At 40.6% G+C, this 20,530-nt stretch overlaps 1 protein-coding gene across 8 annotated transcripts in view; it reads left to right on the top strand.

The window, feature by feature from the left end:
* The window catches only part of EPB41L3 (erythrocyte membrane protein band 4.1 like 3), a 157,755-nt gene that overhangs the window by 100,758 nt on the left and 36,467 nt on the right, over nucleotides 1-20,530 (top strand). For 7 of the 8 annotated variants that reach the window (XM_084849816.1, XM_084849815.1, XM_084849814.1 and 4 more), the window contains 7 exons: nucleotides 1,042-1,117; nucleotides 2,158-2,376; nucleotides 2,650-2,737; nucleotides 5,277-5,429; nucleotides 7,229-7,326; nucleotides 8,608-8,783; nucleotides 20,063-20,283. In XM_084849816.1, the coding sequence (XP_084705942.1) occupies nucleotides 1,042-1,117; nucleotides 2,158-2,376; nucleotides 2,650-2,737; nucleotides 5,277-5,429; nucleotides 7,229-7,326; nucleotides 8,608-8,783; nucleotides 20,063-20,283 (1,031 nt within the window). The remainder of the gene's footprint in view (nucleotides 1-1,041; nucleotides 1,118-2,157; nucleotides 2,377-2,649; nucleotides 2,738-5,276; nucleotides 5,430-7,228; nucleotides 7,327-8,607; nucleotides 8,784-20,062; nucleotides 20,284-20,530) is intronic. The other variant, XM_084849812.1, reaches the window with a different exon arrangement.

Here is a 20,530-nt window from a genome sequence, read left to right as displayed (position 1 = left end):
AATATTCTGAATTCCAGGCACCACAACCAAAGAGGTTAAATTTCTAGTACCTATCTGTCATATAACTGACAGCAGGTGGGGGTACCTGTAGAATGGCCTCAGGGGTAGGCTCATGTGGGACAAGATGATTCTTTGGTTGTAAGTCACTGAGGGCTTCCAAAACAGCACCCTAAAGAATTGCTAGTAAAGGATTACTATAATATGATTCAGTCTACTGACTGTAGTCAGATCTCTAGCAGATACTTTTTGACTCAATTGAAGCTTCTGGAATGTCTTCAAGGGGAGTCCCACATAGAGTACATCATGGTAAACTAACCTGGAAGTCATTACAGCATGAATGACTGATGCCATGCCCAGTAAAAGCCGCAGGTGGTATAGAAGATGAAGCTGGCAAAAGGCACTATATATGAAATGAAAACATTTATGCCTCTTCACCAGATGAAATATTATTGTACCAAAACTCAACCGATATAAGAAAATAGGCACTGAATTTGTGAATTTGAAAACAAGAACAGCTCTAAACTGACTATTGAAACAGGTTCACTTGAATATTGGTCCTAAAGCTTTCAGGCCAGATTCTGAGCAATGACCTCTACATTTATCTTTGAAATTTTGTTCATGATAAAAGACAAGGTGCTTATACTGAGGTAGCACTCCCAAAGGTGCTGATGGATATGTTATAGATTCAACTCTGTGTACTTCTCTCAGTTACAGGCTCAGACGCTGAAACTCTACTGTTTAGCTGCTAGTGCTCTTATATCCATTTTTTAATTTGATTATGTAAATAGTATCTTAACCAAGAAAACAGTCCTTAGCCTACAGAGTTTTATGGACATTTCAGATAAGTGGCTATTTGCCAAGGGACAAATCTCTGCCTTGGAAAAGAGATATCACTGAAGGTCGTGAGAGTTTCCAATAAAAGAACTGAAGAAATAAACCTCAAACACCAATTATGAAAGCAAAGAAAATGGCCAGACAACTAGATAGCCATGATTGGACACAGTGAGCAGAGAATCCTATTAACCATTTCTTCTCTTGTAGGTGGTGCTTGGCATTTCTCATTTAATGTGAAATTCTACCCTCCTGATCCTGCCCAACTTTCTGAAGATATTACCAGGTATTTCAAACACCAGCACTCTTCCAAAGTTATTTCTGAAAAGTTGTTGATGGCAGTAATCTCTGTTTCTCCAACAGCTGTTCCTATAATTGTTCCTACGATCACTACCACCATGCTGATCAGAGTTGGTGGAAGGAAAAGGTAGATGTTGGAATGTTGTCCTCTCCTCCCCATTCCTGGGCTCAAACTGAAGTTCGGGCCTAGCTCATAATGGGCTTGTCTCAGTGCCAACCCAATGTACCCTTGTTACAAGGGTGTGTGTTTCAGGGAGGCCATGTAGCGGTGGAGGCCTCAGCCTTCTGGCATCCATTGCCATGATGAAACCTGAGAAGTGTAGTAATTCCTCCTGGCTCAAGTAGATGCTTCCAAGCATACTCCTGAGCCTCTATGGTTGCTAGGAGCCAAATTTCCTCACTGCTGTTTTCTCCCTCACCCCTTGCACAGTACATTTGGGAAGGGATGCATAATGGCTGTAGTGGAAGGCTGGTGGCAAGGCGCCTGGACTAGGACTTTCCAAACTCTCTTGGAGAGCTCTCAGAAAAACTCGGAGCTTTCTCCAAAGAATCGTAGACAAGCTTGAGCTGAGGAGATCTGACCAGTCACTAGTGACTGCTGCATCAACATAATTATGAACCTAAAGAGATGCTGCAATAAACTGAGGAAATGGTACATTGTTCACGTTAATGGGTGAACAGTATGTACGTACAATTGTTCCTTCTAGTTAGCACTAATTGAAAAGTAGGCAGAAGAGCTCCAACTTCAGGAAAGGTTTCTGCAGAAATGCACATCTCTTCTTTAAATTGTGGACAGGTGTTGAAGTTTCCAAATTATGTGTTAACCTAAGTGGCTATGGAAGAAGCGGCGTTCTTTCCCTCCTGTGATAGGAAGAAGAGATTTCTTCCACACTCCTGCTTGTGAATTGCTAGAACCTGTATATTATTTATTAATTTATTACATGTGTAGCCTGCCCTTTCCTCCCAAATTGCCCACGCTGTGTTTGTGTGTGGAGGGGTTAATGAGTTCTTTTTAATCTGTTGTAGGTACTACCTCTGTTTACAGCTGAGAGATGACATTGTTTCTGGACGACTGCCATGTTCCTTTGTTACACTTGCACTATTGGGCTCCTACACAGTTCAGTCAGAGCTTGGAGATTATGATCCTGATGAATATGGAAGCGATTATGTCAATGAATTTCGCTTTGCACCAAACCATACTAAAGAACTGGAAGATAAAGTAATAGAGCTTCATAAAAGTCACAGGTGAGAAAAGCATGGGGAAATGAATGTATGTAAATATGGCACTTTGGAATTCAAGGCTCAAGAAAAATGTATTGACTTTCCAAGTTTTTATTCAGAAAAAAAGAAGGCTAGTGACTGAGTATAATTGTGTATAATACCTTAAAATAGCTTAAAAATAGTTGTATGAAACTGAGTTATCTCTCATATAAATAATCATAAAGAACATGTTTATTTTCCAGTAAGCAAGTTTATTTTTACATGTTTTATGTTTTTATCTACACTGATTATCTTTAGGGGAATGACACCTGCAGAGGCTGAGATGCATTTTTTGGAGAATGCCAAAAAATTGTCTATGTACGGAGTAGATCTGCACCATGCCAAGGTACACACTTTAAGCAGAATTCTAATTCAAGTTATGGTCCTAGATAGGCTGCCTTCATTTACTCTGGATTGGCAGATATGTTGATCTACTGATTTGTATTTCACATTAATGAATTCTCTAGTTTACTAAAGGCATTATGATGTATTAATGATGATAAGGATAAAACACTTTTAATTGAAGTAGGACTAAATCTGAACTATGTCATAAACAGTCCTATATTTTACTTAGCATGGAGGATTGAGTCTAAAAATCCCAGAACTGCAACAAGCATCTAACTTGTAGTTTCCTTGTAGTTCTGAAACTCAAGCCCCTTGTGCAAAACAGCTGCATAGTGGGAGGAAGAGAGGCCATATATGATCCGTTATACAGCATCCACAGAACTGTTAGAGAGACTCTTGTCTTTTGCACTTGTGCAAAGCTGTACCAAAACATTACCAAAGGAAAGAGAACATATACGGCTGTGTAACTGGTGCAGTGGCAAGTGAGGAAAGAGTTGTATGTCAGTGTTCAGTTTGCCTACCATATGATCCCACTTCGGCTGCAGTGGTACAAGCTTTAGTTCACATCACAACAGCTTCAGCGTGAGTCTCAGACATAGATAAAAAGGTAAAGGTGTCCCCAACCAGTCGTGTCCGACTCTAGGGTGCGGTGCTCATCCCCGTTTCTAAGCCGAAGAGCCAGCGCTGTCCGAAGACGCTTCCATGGTCATGTGGCCGGCATGACTGAACACCAAGGTGCACGGAACGCTGTTACCTTTCCCGCCGAGGCGGTGCCTATTTATCTACTTGCAATTTCTTGCTTTCGAACTGCTAGGTTGGCAGGAGCTGGCAGGAGCTCACTCCGTCACGCAGCACTCGGGTCTCGAACTGCTGACCTGCCGACCTTCCAGTCTGCAGTTCAGTGTCTTAACCACTAAGCCACCGCGGCCCCTTCAGACATAGATACTTTCCCCAATATTTTAACTCCATAGCCTAATTCTGACCTTTATGCTGGAGCAGCCCTTTAGCACTGCTGCAAAGAATTGGGTTATCCAATCATACTTCATGTTTTAATTGCTGAAGAAAGGAAAAAGTGATTGGGAGGTAACAGGAAAACAAGCCAATTCAGGTGCTAATTACTGATAACAAGTTACATATTTGTTGGTATGTTCACTTGGTATCAGACCTTCAAAACATTTCACCTTGATACAGGATCTTCATAGGTATATAAACCTCCAGCAAAATAAAGGGTTTTCTTTTTCACTTAAACATTAGGAAGAAACTCTGTGTGCACAATAGAGATGCCCCATTCTTTAAAGTCAGCAGGAAGCCCTTATTTGTTCAGGATCTCTTTGTGTGCATCTGACTATGTGTACATTTTTGGGATGGGATGTTTTTATTGAGGCAGTCTGGTATACATACACACACTCTTGCCATTAGAAAAATGAACAAAACACTAATAATATGAGGCATAAAAGCAGCCTTGAGAGTTATGGGTTGAGTGGTCTGCACCTTTCTTTACTGGTTGAGCCTGAAAATCTTTTATGATAGGGGTAAACAATGGATATCCTGGATACTCTTATGGGCTTCTTATATGATTCCTAGCAAACAGCTACATTCCAAAGACCTCCCCACTTCCTATTTTGTGATGCACAGGCCATCACACAAGCAGATGGGAGAGAGCCACATGAGCGAAGAATCTGACAATGCGTACTTTAGTGTGGCTGCAGTGCCCTCCTATTATGTAGCACAACAGATATGATTTTCCCCTTATGTACCTAAGATGCTCAGTCCCATTTGCTTGTGTGTTGGCTCATGAATGGGAAGCAGCAGTTAGGACACATGAATGTAGAATTCTGACCCTTCCTTGCCCATCTCTCTCTCTCTCTTGCTATTTACACAAAAGTAAGAAGAATAGAGTTAAAGAGCGACTGGGCCAGAGCTATTGTTACTGACTTTCAGACTTGGCTTAATTCAGAATTATAGCCCTTGTTAAAAATGAGAAAGGGACCAGTGTTTTATAATCTTAATTGCTGAAAAGATTCATGGCTACCATAGGTAAAATATTAACATAATATAATTATCTCAGACCTTACAATGGTGAACTCACCTACTGAAAAAGATAACAGAGGAGTGCTACTACCAGAGACTACAACACATATCTTATTTGCAAACCTGCCCCCCCAAAAGTAGACAGATGATGAACCCTTTCTTCCAAATATAGTTAGTTAATTGCGATTTTTAGGGAGTGTCAGTAGCTCAAGAGTTGGAGACCTTTCTTATCTACATTAATAAATAGAGCTGTAGGCTAACTGAGCTTTTCATTCATCCATTTGATACTTTGAATATGTTTCAAGGAACAAGATAGACAAATTCTCCCCTTTGTTTGACTAGCAGAGAATACTTCTGGAAGTCTTTACTAGCTAATAAATCTAATGTAAGTTTTTTAAAAAATAACACAGTTGATTGTGAATGTGAAAATGAAACATCACAGCTCTAAATATAACATTGAAAAATGAAGATATTTAAAAATAAACTTCTCCAAACTTTTTTTTTTTTAGGATTCTGAAGGCGTTGAAATCATGTTAGGGGTTTGTGCAAGTGGTCTCTTGATATACCGAGACAGACTCAGAATAAACAGGTTTGCTTGGCCTAAGGTTCTCAAAATTTCGTACAAAAGGAATAACTTCTACATCAAAATCCGACCAGGGGAAGTAAGTCAATATCAATTAACTAAATATCTTCAATATTTCATGTTGCAAGCTAGACAGTCCTGCTTGTCCAGTTTCATATGCTTATAGAGTTGCACTTTAGAAAGTAGTGCAGTATAACTCATCTATTTACATATTAGGCAAGATTTTTCAGCTTTGAAAATCTTTTGGAATTTAGTTTTTCCACTTCTTCCCTTTGATTTATTGCTGCCACCGCAACTCCCAGTGCAAGAGAGAAAAAGAAAGATTTTTCATGTAGCAGCCAGAGCACAGATGGCAGGGGTATGGCTGATTTGCCTGATCACTCTTTCTCTCTCAGGGTCAAAATAAACATGACACCATTCATGCAATTAGCAACTGTTTTTCTTTTTTCTTCTTCTTTTCTTAGGTATAGGGGGCACAATCCAGATAGGGACCTTGGTGGAGGGGAATAAGAGGGGCTTTAGCTCTTTCTGTGATCCTGACTGGAATCACCACTCCACTGTTTGAATTGTGGTAATGGGAGCTTCCCCCCACCCCATAGCCATGTGGACTGTCTTAAGAAATATCTTTGTAAGCCACCTTGGCAGGTTTTTGGCTAAAGGGTGGGATAAAAATGCTATAAATAAATAATAAATCTTGACCAGGAACACAGTGGGTGGCAAATGGCTAAATACCTCCTCTGACCAGGATCCCAATTGGAGATTACCACTTTTTAACTTTACCCTAACAAAAAACCAGATTCATGCAATTCCTAATGAATTGTGTAGCTTCTAGTTTGGCCCTTAGAAAGGCAGAGGGCGATGGTAGTCCTGGCAGCTTTTGAAATACACCAGAATGCTATGACTACAATTGGTTTTGGTGTATACACTTGTGCCTTCTCTTATATAAGCACACTCTCTCTCATTCTCCCTCTCCCTCTTTGCACTAGGCAAGTATCTATTTACAAGGCTGTGTTATTCACATTTTTCCAATGCTTTCACATTCTTGTATCATTTATAATCACAACAGCTCTGCAAGATAGGTTAAGATCACCCAATGAACTTTATGGCTGAGTGGGAATTTATATCTGGTTCTCTAACTTTAAAACCCCAGAACACACAAGTCTCTCACAAGGGACGAAATTAAATTTTAGAATATCCTGGGTTATAACCAATATTACACTAGTGGAAGAATTAAAAGAATTGATGTTGTTCTTTTAGCAGTTGTATATCGCTATCAGAACTACTAGCACAAGCAACACCTAGCCTAATGAAGTCATAATGAGTTGCGTAATGCCTTGCACAAGTGGAATCAAAGTACTGGATCTGATACTTGCTCAAGAATGAAAACAGGGTTTCCATAAGTAATAGACACTTTGCACTAATGCAATGACACGATTGGATACAATCCCTGAGTGTTATTTGTTTAAACTGGCAACTCTTAAGAGTGGTCTCACCATCTGTTATATGTTATAGGTTGGATCCAAGAGCTGCCTTCCATTGATGGAAGGGTTCTACTCATGGAAGATGCCTCTGCCCAGTTTTCTGGGATTCTCATCCCCCTACCACCACATACACATCACAGCTCACACCATTCAGCAGGGTCCTGCAACCTTCTGTGTAGCACTTTCAGGGGGTTGGAAAAGCTGCTGAGGGGAGGAGGGTTGAGGAAGTCTGCTTCTGCCAGCCAAATTGCATATGCCTAAATCTGGATCCAACCCAATGTGTTTGTACAGTTTTGAATACATATATATAGAAGTTTATTCTGAAATAGCAACCTGTGTCATTAAGTATCTGATATATGTTAACTAGAAATAAAAGAAATGATCTTTTCTTTCCTAGTTTGAGCAGTTTGAAAGCACAATTGGGTTTAAATTACCAAATCATCGAGCTGCAAAGCGTCTATGGAAAGTATGTGTTGAACATCATACATTTTTCAGGTATACAATTGCTTTTATAGGTTTATTTTAAAATATGACACATAGAAATAAGAATAAATTGCTAAAAAGATATTTTAAAATAGTGCATATAGCATTCTCTGTAGTCTAGCAAAACATTATTATCTACGGTAGTAACACAGGAGATTTACTCAAAATGAAAGAAAACAGTATGATGCTGTCATCTAATAGTTGGTGTGCGACATTTTTATACCATGACAACCTCTGGGAAAGATGCGATGTAAATGTTGTGCTGAGTGGTATCTGCTGGCAAGTATCATAGTTGGCTAAACTATTTTTTTTTAAAAAAAAAATCACATTCCCATATTCAATTGATGCAAATTCCCTTATCCCTTCCTAAATAATATGATTTTTGGGACAGGTCATATTACACATACGGGGAATTTCATTCCCTTTTCATAAAGAGAAACAGATACTCCTGCTAATGCTATTGTGACTACTATTGCTACTTCCCTTAATTTAGAAAGGGAAGTGATGACAGAAGGGAGGTCAGGCAAGGAAAATATTTCAGTTATTTGGATGAGAGGTAACTTAAGCATGGGCCAACGGTTTTAGTATTTGCAGAGACTGAAAAGGAATAAATTACTTGGCAACTACATGAAAGTGAAGAAATAGGGGACACCAAGATGATGCATTTGGGATACTAGGAGGTACTGTTACCTTTGACAGAGATAACTTTACCACTGATGTGGGAGAACAGCTATTATAGAACTGGTTGTTGAAATCTAAGAGTGGTTGTTTTTTAAAATATCAGACTGGGAAACCCAATTCTACAATGAAGAGTGAGTTATATAGCAAATTGTGATATCTTTTAATTCTATAGTGTTGTGGCTAGGGCTTGGAGAGATCAAGTAGTCAATGTGGTTGCATAGTATGAATCCTATATACACTCAAGTAAGGTCAGTGTCACACTAAATTGATTGGGGGAGGGGAGAAATACTTTTTTTCCCCTTTGATGATGTGAACAATCAGTTGTTGGCACATAATTATTGTTTGACAAAGACTTTAAAGTATTCAGCTTTTTCTAACATAGTATTAACATAGTTTTTTAAGTTATTACTAAGGTTAAAACCCTATATCTGGGAGTAAGTCTCATTGAACTTAATGGACGTACATCTAGATAGACAAGCATAAGATTGTGGTGTGTCATAACCATATCCCTTCAACTCAAGGATGATCGATTATAGACATAGAAACAGATTCTTCTTTTTAAAAACCTTGGAAAAATGAGAATGCATTTATCGTATGTCTTGTGTGTGATAGGCTCTTGCTACCAGAGGCTCCTCCCAAAAAATTCCTTACACTGGGGTCCAAGTTTCGCTACAGTGGAAGAACGCAAGCCCAGACAAGGAGAGCTAGTGCACTGATTGACCGCCCTGCACCTTACTTTGAGCGTTCATCAAGCAAGCGCTACACTATGTCTCGCAGCCTAGATGGGGGTAAGATAGTCTTGATTGTCTTTATTCAGAGTAGTGTCTCAATTTGTTTTTAAAGGAACCACCTTGTTAGAGAACAGATTTAAGCATCTTGTAATCTCATGTCCCTTGAGCTTCTGCCAGATGACACTTGTAAGTATATGCATGACATTTCATTCATTATAAGGTGCCTATTAAGTAAATATTAGCTTCTGCTTTTCCTGGCTTGTTCATGTGAAAGCACACAAAAGCCGAGGAACAATAAAAAACAATCACTCCCCATCTATCCCTTCAAGCTACTAGTCTTCTTCTGCTATTGACATTCTTGCCTTCCTTTCCTCATATTTTCCGGGTGCTCCAGCCAAAGATACCTTCTCACTCAGTGGGCTGGCTCTGGATGATCAGAGAGAATTTTCTGTCTAGTTCCCAAAACAGAAACTAGCATGTGTTCATATTAGTAACCAATAGGAGGACAGTCCAGTATTATTGTTTATCATATGCATACAACAGTTGCCATAAGAACTGTGTTTCTTTAGGTTGCAAATTGGTGTCACTAAATTTCATGGTGGCATGTGGAGAAATGGAGTCATTACCATATGATTTAACTAACCAGGGGAGCCCTTAATAGAAGGAAGTTAGTGGACAAATCTTTATAGAAACATCAATGATATGGGGTCACCTGGATTTCCCAGCCTAACCATTTTATTCATGTATTTCATTTATATCTTATCTTTCTTCCACGGAACTCTATATGTATGTAGGGTTTCAAGACGGTTTTCCATCCAGGCACTGAGCAGGCCCAGACCTGGGTTGCTTCAGCAAAGTTGCTGCATCATGTGCCCTTGGATCATGCCCTGGAACCAATAAGATATACATAACTAATTTTAAATTTATGCTATACTTTTTCATTCTTTGTATACACCATACTTTTCCTAGATAACATTACTGACCCATTCCTGCCTCAGATTACTTTATTACACAATAGCTTTTAAACTGTTTGGAGAATGTTTTGCTAGGTTTCACTTCCAAATCCTGCAATCTCCAATGAAAAGTACTTTAGATCTTTCTTTCAAGTTGTACTAAAGGGTTTGCACCTGATAGGGCTGATTGCACCTTGCCCGTGTAGCTAACCAGCCTTAAGAAAATATTTTCTTCAGGGCTTATACACATAAAGAGTTTTCCAGAGTGATTTCACCTAGATTTGTTTGAAAACAACATTAACAACTGGACTGTGAGTAATCTTTGATTCTAATTTTAGCAGTTGCCCAATTCCTGGTCTCGCTTGCAAATGAATATGTTATATAAAATAAAGGCTCTTACATTAGCTCTTTCCTTCTTCTTTCTGTGCTTTTTCTATTGCTGACAGATATCAGGAATTTACAGCCCTTTAAAACTAAGAATGATGTTTAGCTAACCAGTTTTCAGTACAATACAGTTTAACTGTTTTCAGGACAATACAGTTTAATTGGTATGAGATTGCCTTCTAAGACACACTAGTTCAAATGTCTGTACTTTTAAAATAAATGTAGCTGGGAAGATTTCATGAACATTGAGCAAAGCAGATACTGAAAATTGCTGGGGGTCAGTGGAAAAATCTGTAGTCCAAATAAATTAGCGATAATCCCTGTTGCTCCCTGCTGAAACTGATAACATGGGCGCTTATCACTCATTAATGTTGATCCTTTGAGTACTACTATGCTTCCTGCTGGTTACCAAGCAACTCATGACCTTACTGCTGTGCATGCATCTCAGAGTACAATTTGTTCTCAGCGTTAATTTTTTATTAATTTGTAATAAGCAAGTCCCTCTTTGGAAAATGTTTTTGTGTTAAGAGTTGTGGAATAAATGCATTTTTGCAGCATGGTTAGCTAGATGGTTAGTCAGTATGGATCTATGTATTTTTGCAATGTGCTGTTCACCCACTGTTAGAGTCTTAATCTGCAGTTACCTGGAAATAAGATCATTGAAGACAATGAGCCTGTTCAGACATCACACTAAGCCATGATGGTTAGTGTTTTTGAGCTAACCATGGTGGCTTAGCGTAACGTCTGAAGAGGGGTCAGACCCAACCATGGTGGTTTTTTAACCATGCACAAACCATGCTCACTAACCACCTGCTGCAAGAATTTTAGCGGCGCTAACCATGGCTTAATGTGACATCTGAACAAGCCCCATAGTTAACAGAGCGCTTCCATAGAGCTCCACAGCAAGAGCAACAGAAAACAGCCATTACAGGAGCTGGGCTGCTGCTGGTGGCCATTTTCTTCCTTCTTTCTGATTCTGTTGCAGAAATAATTAAAAAATAAATAAATACGTTGAAAAATTGCTCAAGGATTGCCATAAAGTGAAAATGCGCATTTGCACAGAACTGCCATATATCGCAATTTTTTAAAATTTATTTCATTTCATTTCTATGAATATCCAAAGCTCTCTGGGAGGTTCACAAAAATTAAAACCAAAAAGTACACAATAAAACAATATAAAACACAAAAGCATTAAAACCACTGTATAACAATACAACCAGAATAAAACCTAGCGGCAATGCAGAGATTTAAAATACAGATTTAAAACAGCAAAGCTAAAAGACTAGAAAGCTAAAATGCTAAAATGTCTGGGAAAATAAAAAGGTCTTTACCTGGTGCCAGAAAGAATACAGTGGAGGTCCCAGGCGAACCTCACTAGGGAGCTCATTCCACAGCCGGGCTGCCACAGCAGAAAAGACCCTCTTCCTAGTAGCCACTTGCCTCACTTCCTTTGGCAGGGGTTCACGGAGAAGGACCACTTAGGGTGATCTTAAGGTCTGGGCAGGCACATTTGGGAGGAAGCAATCCTTCAGATAACCTGGCCCCAAGCCGTTAAGGGCTTTGAATGTTAATACCAGTGCTTTGAATCAGGCCCAGAAATGGACTGGCAGCCAGTGCAGCTGGAAAAGTACAAGCATAATATGAGCTCGTTGGCCAGTCCCTGTTAACAATCTTGCTGCCCTATTTTGGACAAGCTGAAGTTTCCGGACCGTTTTCAAAGGCAGCCCCATGTATAACACATCGCAGTAATCCAGACGAGAGGTTATCAGAGAATGGATAACTGTAGCTAGGCTATCTCTGTTCAGATAAGGGTCAGCGTAGTTGGTATACCAGCCTAGGCTGATAAAAAGTGTTCCATGCTACTGAGTTCACGTATGCCTCAAGTGACAGTTCTGGGTCCAAGAACACCCCCAAACTATGAACCGGATCCTTTAGGGCAGGGGTCCCCAACCCCCAGGCCATGGACCGATACTGGTCCGTGGCCTGTTAGGAACCGGGCTGTACAGCTGGAGGTGAGCAGTGGGCGAGCATCCCTGTTCTTCAAGTAATAGGCTATGTAAATCTTTATGTAGCCTATTACCTGAATAACAGGGATGCAAATGGCATCTGCTATGCCGGACGCCATTTGTGTCCGCAGTCCGGGCGCAGCGGGTGGACAGCAGCGGATGGACCCGGACCAGCCGCCGCCAGGTAGGTTCTGTCCCGGGGGGGATTTCGGGGGGTGGGGGGGTACTAATAATAATAGAAATAAAGTACAGAATAAATGTAATACGCTTACATTTAACCATCCCCCCTGGTCCATGGAAAAATTGTCTTCCACAAAACCGGTCCCTGGTGCCAAAAAGGTGGGGGACCGCTGCTGTAGGGGGAGTGCAACCCCCTCCAGAACAGGTTGAATATCACCTAGCCAGGCAGACAAACCATCCATGAACAGCTCCTTTGTCTTGTCTGGATTGAGTTTCAGTTTATTGGCCTTCATCCAGTCCATTACTGTGCCCAGGCACTGATTCAGAACAGCCACTGCCTCACCTGGGTTTGATGAGAAACAGAGGTAGAGCTGGGTGTCATTCTCATATTAATGGCAGCCCACGCCTCCGGATAACCTCCCCAAGCAGTTTCATGTAGATATTAAACAACATGGGGGATAAAATAGAGCCCTGTGGAACCCCATGGCATAATTGCTATGCCACTGAGCAATAATCCCCCAGCGCCACCTTCTGGAATCGGCCATCCAAGTAGGAGCAAAACCACTGCAGTGCAGTGCCTCCAACTCCCAACCCAGACAACCTATCCAGAAGGATACCATGGTCGATGGTATCGAAAGCTGCTGAGATGTCCAGGAGAATCAACAGGGTCGCACTCCCCCTGTCCCTCTCCCGGCAGAGGTCATCCCACAGAGTGATCAAGGCAGTTTCTGTTCCAAAACCAGATCTGAAGCCTGATTGAGATGGATCTAGATAATCCATTTCATTCAAGAGTGCCTGGAGCTGTCCTGCAACCACCCATTCAAGCACCTTGCCCAGGAAAGGGATGTTTGCCACTGGCCTATATTTGTTAACGTCCTCCGGGTCCAGGTTAGGCTTTTTCAGGAGTGGTTTGATTATCGCCTCTTTTAAGGTGCGTATTATCCCTGTATATTGTTAAAACATGCATTTGTACATGTGCGTAAAATCGCTATATTGATACAGTGATTTTGTGCATATGCGCAAATGCATGTTTTAGTGATACGGTATTTTTGTGTAATTTTTCAACATTTTTATTTAATTTTTTTTACTTATTTTTGTAACAGAATCAGAAAGAAGGAAATGGCCACCAATAGTTATTAGCAGCCCTGCTCGTGTAAATGGTTGTGTGAGCCGTGAGGCTGCAGGGATGCGTGAGGGAGTGTTGAGAGGACTGCAGGAGGGAGGGTGGTTAGAGAGTGGTTAGGTTAACCACACTGTGGGCCATGGTTAGCTGCATGTGTCGCAGGGGCTCTCGCAGTGGTTAGCGCTAACCACCTTGCACTGTGGTTAGCCTAACCACCCTGCCCCAATGTGTGTCTGAACAGGACCAATGAAACTTATGTCTGAGTAGGCATGTATAAGATTGCACTAGGCACACATTAGAAGTAGACTTTCAGTTAGCCAGGTGGTAAATGTGACCGTTTGTCCTCTTAGTACAGTAAACAAATATCAAATTGTCCTGATCAAGCAAAGTATTGTTTTGTATGCATGTACAGGTTGCCTCATGGCTTATTAGGCTACTGTTCCTTTGGGCAGAACATAAGCCACTTTTTAAAGACAGGGAGTGTAAAAAAGTGGTTTAGGGTTTAGTAAGATAATCTGCTGGAGGGAAAGATGGTCCAATAAATTTTGAATGTATTCACATGTGAGTTTAATGAGCATATATCTCTTGAGTCACAGATAATGCCCATGAATCCTAAGAAGGTTGAAACTATTCCTTAGAAGTCTTTTCCTTAGAATTTGTTGGGGCAACATAATTACAGCTACATGAACTTGAAAAAAATCACTGAACAAAACATATAAAAAGTGGGAGCATTCCGTTATTTTTTTAGAAATTGGCATTTAATATTAATAACAGAGTAGGTTTATGCTGCAACCTTTATCTTGCATGCCCTGATACCTATGAGCAAGTTTATTCAAAGGAGTATTGATTTTGGAATTATTAATGTGTAAAATTACTAATGAACCCAATGACATAAGTGTATATCTGGCTTATATTTATTTATTTTCATTTGTATCCTGTTCTTCCTCCAAGCAACTCAGAATGGAGGCCTTTCCTACAAGAACCTTGTGAGGTAGTTAGGCTAAGAAATAGTGACTTGTCCAAGACCACCCAGGGAGATTAATAGCACAGTAGAGATTTGAACTTGGGTTTTCACAGGATTCAAACCAAACTCAAACTAGCCGCTATATGCCACGCTTACATATACACATGAATAGTCCTGCAAGTTCAGTATTCTGTTTAGGCAAAATACTTGCTGGAAGAATGAGGCATACAATTATTACTTCTTTCAGAGTTGTTGCTCGGTTCTCAGTTGTCATGCATGTGCTTGTTAAAATTAAAAAGTGGCCTGTAGTACAGTGCAGCCAGAGTCAATATCTTATTTTATTTTTATTTAAAAGATTTTAAAGCTGCCCTGCAGTAAACTAGCAGGGTAGTGTACAAGAAATAATAATATAAAATATAAAATAAAAATAAACTAAACACAATGCAGAATCACAGCACAGTTGGAAAATTCAGCAAACAATACATTTGGATTGCCTCTTGTACAGATCCAAAATACGTTAACTGATTCATTGGAATGAAAGATTAAAGCTTTAGAGATCTCAATAAGTTAAAACAACAACAAAACACCTTGCAGAATCAACCATTGTAAGTTTGTTTTCTTGGGAGATACCATTGAGGACAAAACTCCATGTAACATCATTCATGTCAGTAGCCCTTTTGTGGTTTGTTTTAAATAAATAGGTGTGGGGAAAGGCGGAGCCAGATTTGGACTGTGGCATGCGGATTGGAGACATGTGATTCCTTTGCCCTCATGGAATCAGACGACTCAAGTCTGGTATTTGCAATCAGAAGAAAGCTTCTATTGGCACCCAGTTCTGGTCAGGACTGCAGTGGGGGACAAGGGGTTAGAGCCCCCTCCTCCAATGCCATGATCATGATCTGGTGCCTTCCCCTCCCTAATGTGCTATTTTTAAAAAAATCATACAAGGACTTAACTATGGGCAGTATCCAACATTGCCTGTTTTCCAGGGAAACTTGTTGCATTAGTTTACACTATTGGCTAGAGGTCGCGTACACTAGCGGTACATCAATAGCATATGTAGACTGGCACTGTTGGATACTGCCTTTTGGGCTACAAACAGTAAATGAAGCTGATATTTTAAATCCAGGAAATAATGATTCATGATGTCTGTTGAATCTTTGAAAGAAATTGCCACACCTGAATAATTGTTTAAAAATTAATATTCCTTTATTCATATGATTCCATGCATTGTCTCCAGGAGAGAGTTCACATAGGTATGATTTACGATGCAATTCTAAAACCCTGACTAGACCATCTTTGTCCAGAGTAAAGAAATGTGGTGTATGCAAAGGAAAAAGAGTGTGATATACACACAATTATCATTTAGACTCACATATGAACAACAAAACATTCCTGGTGTTACTAATTGCATGAACTATGGAATTCACCACCACATGATGTAGTGATGGCCACCAACAAGGACAGCTTTAAACGGGGATTAGACAAATTCATGGAGGCTAAGGCTATCAATCCCCTTCATGGATCACTGCCTTGTTGTGGCGAAGGGGCTTGCGTAACTCAGTGAAGCCATAAGCTATGCCGTGCAGGGCCACCCAAGACGGACAGGTCATGGCAGAGAGTTCTGAAAAAATGTGGTCCACTGGAGAAGGAAATGGCAACCCACTCCAGTATTCTTGCCAAGAAAACCCCATGGAACGTATCACAAGGCTAAAAGAGATGACACCGGAAGATGAGCCCCTCAGGTCGGAAGGTGTCCAATATACTACTGGGGAAGAGCAGAGGGAATTTCCAAGTAGCGCCAGAAAGAGTGAAGCGGCTGGGCCAAACCCGAAAGGACACTCAGCTGTGGATGTGTCTGGTGGTGAAAAGAAAATCCGCTGCGGTAAAGAACAATATTGTTTAGGAACCTGCAATGTCAGATCAATGAATCAAGGTAAGTTGGAGGTGGTCAAACATGAGATGGCAAGATTGAACATCGACATCTTGGGAATCAGTGAACTAAAATGGACAGGCATGGGCGAATTTAATTCAGGTGACCACTGTATCTACTACTGTGGGCAAGAATCCCTTAGAAGAAATGGAGTAGCACTCATAGTCAACAAAAGGGAGGGAAAAGCAGTACTGGGGTACAATCTCAAAAACGATAGAATGATCTCAGTACGAATCCAAGGCAAACCATTCAACATCACAGTAATTCAAGTCTATGCCCCAACCACTGATGCCGAAGAAGCTGAGGTTGATCGGTTCTATGAAGACCTACAAGACCTTCTAGAACTAACACCAAAAAAAGATGTCCTCTTCATCATAGGGGATTGGAATGCTAAAGTAGGAAATCAAGAAATCACCGGGATAACAGGCAAGCATGGCCTTGGTGTACAAAATGAAGCAGGACAAAGGCTAATAGAGTTTTGCCAAGAGAACACGCTGATCATAGCAAATACTCTTTTCCAACAGCACAAGAGACGACTCTACACATGGACATCGCCAGATGGTCAATATCGAAATCAGGTTGATTATGTCCTTTGCAGTCAAAGATGGAGAAGCTCTATACAGTCAGTAAAAACAAGACCTGGAGCTGACTATGGCTCAGATCATGAGCTTCTTGTTGCAAAATTTCGACTTAAATTGAAGAACGTTGGGAAAACCACGAAACCATTCAGGTATGACCTCAATCATATCCCTTATGAATACACAGTGGAGGTGAGGAATAGATTTCAGGGATTAGACCTGATAGACAGAGTGCCTGAGGAACTATGGACGGAGGTCCGTAACATTGTTCAGGAGGCAGCAACTCAATCCATCCCCAAGAAAAAGAAATGCAAGAAAGCCAAGTGGCTGTCTGATGAGGCTTTACAAGTAGCTGAGGAAAGAAGGGAAGCGAAAAGCAAGGGAGAAAGGGGAAGATATATCCAACTGAATGCAGAGTTCCAGAGAATAGCAAGGAGAGACAAGAAGGCCTTCTTAAATGAACAATGCAAAGAAATCGAGGAAAACAACAGAATGGGAAAGACTAGAGATCTCTTCAAGAAAATCGGAGATCTCAAGGGAACGTTTTGTGCAAAGACTGGCATGATAAAGGACAAAGAAGGCAGGGACCTAACAGAAGCAGATGAGATTACGAAGAGGTGGAAGGAATACACAGAAGAACTATACAGGAAAGATCTTAATGTCCCTGATAGCCATGATAGTGCGGTCGCTGAACTTGAGCCAGACATCCTAGAAAGTGAAGTCAAGTGGGCCTTAGGAAGCATTACTAACAACAAAGCTAGCGGAGATGACAGTATTCCAGCTGAGCTATTTAAAATCCTAAAAGATGATGCTGTTAAAGTGCTACATTCAATATGCCAACAAATTTGGAACACTCAACAGTGGCCGCAAGACTGGAAAAGGTCAGTTTACATTCCAATTCCAAAGAAGGGCAACACCAAAGAGTGTTCAAACTACCGCACAATTGCGCTCATTTCACATGCCAGCAAGGTCATGCTCAAAATCCTACAAGCTAGGCTTCAGCAGTATGCAAACCGAGAACTACCGGAAGTACAAGCTGGGTTTCGAAGAGGCAGAGGAACTAGAGATCAAATCGCCAACATTCGCTGCATCATGGAGAAAGCAAGAGAATTCCAGAAAAACGTCTGTTTCTGCTTCATTGACTATGCTAAAGCCTTTGTGTGGATCACAACAAACTGTGGCAAATTCTTAAAGTGCCAGAGTACCAGACCACCTTACCGGTCTTCTGAGAAACCAGTACGAAGGTCAAGAAGCAACAGTAAGAACCAGACATGGAACAACCGAGTGGTTTAAAATTGGGAAAGGAGTACGACAAGGCTGCATATTGTCACCCTGCTCATTTAACTTATATGCAGAGTATATCATGGGAAATGCCGGGTTGGATGAATCACAGGTCGGAATTAAGATTGCTGGGAGAATTATCAACAACCTCCGATATGCAGACGATACCACCCTAATGGCAGAAAGCGAAGAGGATCTAAACAGCCTCTTGTTGAGGGTGAAAGAGGAGAGTTTAAAAGCTGGTTTGAAACTCAACATTAAAAAAACGAAGATCATGGCATCTGGCCCCATCACTTCCTGGCATATAGAAGGGGAAGAAATGGAAGCAGTGACAGATTTTACTTTCTTGGGCTCCAAGATCACCACAGACGGTGACTGTAGCCATGAAATTAAAAGACGCTTGCTCCTTGGGAGGAAAGCTATGGCCAACCTAGACAGCATAGTAAGAAGCAGAGACATCACCTTGCCGACAAAGGTCCGTCTAATCAAAGCTATGGTTTTCCCAGTAGTAATGTATGGCTGTGAGAGCTGGACTATAAGGAAGGCTGAGCACCGAAGAATTGATGCTTTCGAACTGTGGTGCTGGAGAAGACTCTTACGAGTCCCCTGGACTGCAAGGAGGTCAAATCAGTCCATCCTAAAGGAAATCAACCCTGAGTGCTCATTGGAAGGACAGATACTGAAGCTGAAGCTCAAATATTTTGGCCACCTAATGCGAAGAGAAAACTCAAAGACCCTGATGCAGGGAAAGATTGAAGGCAAAAGGAGAAGGGGACGGCAGAGGAGGAGATGGCTAGATAGCATCACCGATGCAATGAATATGAACTTGAGCACACTCCGGGAGAGAGCGCAGGACAGGAAGGCCTGGCGTGCTATGGTCCATGGGGTCACGAAGAGTCGGACACGACTGAACGACTGAACAACGACAAAGGCTATCAATGGCTACTGGTCATGATGACTGTATACTTCCTCCAGTATCAGGGGCAGTATGCCTCTGTATGCCAGTTGCTAGGAACATGAGCAGAGGGTGCTAATTGCACTCATGTCCTGCTTGTGGGTGACCTAACTCGTCGGCTGCTTTGTAAATAGAATGCTAGACTAGATAGGGCTTTAGTCTGATCCAGCACATCTCTTCTCATGTTCTTAAATTATTTTTATACATGCCTAGTACATGTGGTATGTTTCATAGATGTATATGAATGCCTCGGTGGAATTGTTGCTGATTCTACAAAGTTGTGTGTGTTTTTTTTGCATAGCTTTCTGAAGGCTTATTTTTCCTTTCGAATGAATTAGTGAACCTTCTTTGGATTTGTATTGTTTTTTAGGTTCATTGTATCCTGCTTTGGGGCTTTGTTTTGTTTGCATTGCATCTGGTTACTAATGCAAATGAAAACTTTTATTGCTGTTGTACACATTGCTAGATCCATATTATCACTCCTGTTCTCTTATACAAGGAATAGTGCAATGTGCTCAGATCATTTCATTATTTTGATGCCGAGCATTCTAGCAGCTAACGTTATAAAAGCATTCTGAATAGTGTTATGGAGCATCTGTATGTGTGTGAATATATGTAAGTCCTTAATATGACGTGTGTACTGGGATGAGTCCCAGTATTGGGAAAAAGGCGGGATATAAATATAATTTTATATATATATATATATATATATATATATATATATATATATATATTAATCCCTCTGCAAATTTACTTAGAATTTATACATGTTTCTGAAACATGACATTTTCATCTCCTTGGCAAGTTGCTTTAGGCTGCAATTCTATACTCACCTGGGAGTAAGTCCTGTTGAACTCAGTGGGACTTACTTCTGAGTAGACATGCCTAGGATTGCACTGTTAACCCACAATCTATTCTTATTTAGTTTTACAGAGCAATTTATTTCAGACTTTACTCTTCAAATTATATTTGCTTTTAGCATCAGTGAATGAAAACCATGAAATGTACATGAAGGATTCTATGTCTGCTGCAGAGGTTGGTACTGGCCAGTATGCCACGACAAAAGGCATCTCTCAAACCAACTTGATAACCACTGTGACTCCGGAGAAAAAGGCAGAAGAAGAGAAGGATGAAGAACAGATTAAAAAAAAGAAAGCAGAGGAAGTCACTCCAGTCTCAGCAATACGACATGATACAAAGGTATAGTTCTCAGGTTTTCATTTAACTCCCCCAGCTAAGCAATATTAGAAGTGCCACAGTAGTTGTGAAGAAAGAAACATGAGAAAAGCCATGATATATATCCAATATTACTCAGTAGTAAATATATTTGTGATTCTGTGCAGTTTCATTTGTTTTTTGCAAATCTGAGTATGAGGACTTAACACTTCAAAAATCAATACATCTGATTTTATAGAGAAATGGTTCACTGTTAATCAATATGTTGAAC

The sequence above is a fragment of the Heloderma suspectum genome, chromosome 4 (assembly GCF_057233095.1).
Source record: "Heloderma suspectum isolate Gila_16-S chromosome 4, 16-S_ref, whole genome shotgun sequence".
Lineage (NCBI taxonomy): Eukaryota > Metazoa > Chordata > Lepidosauria > Squamata > Helodermatidae > Heloderma > Heloderma suspectum.
The sequence above is the reverse complement of the archived record's forward strand: the minus strand, read 5'-3'. Positions and strand labels throughout refer to the sequence as shown.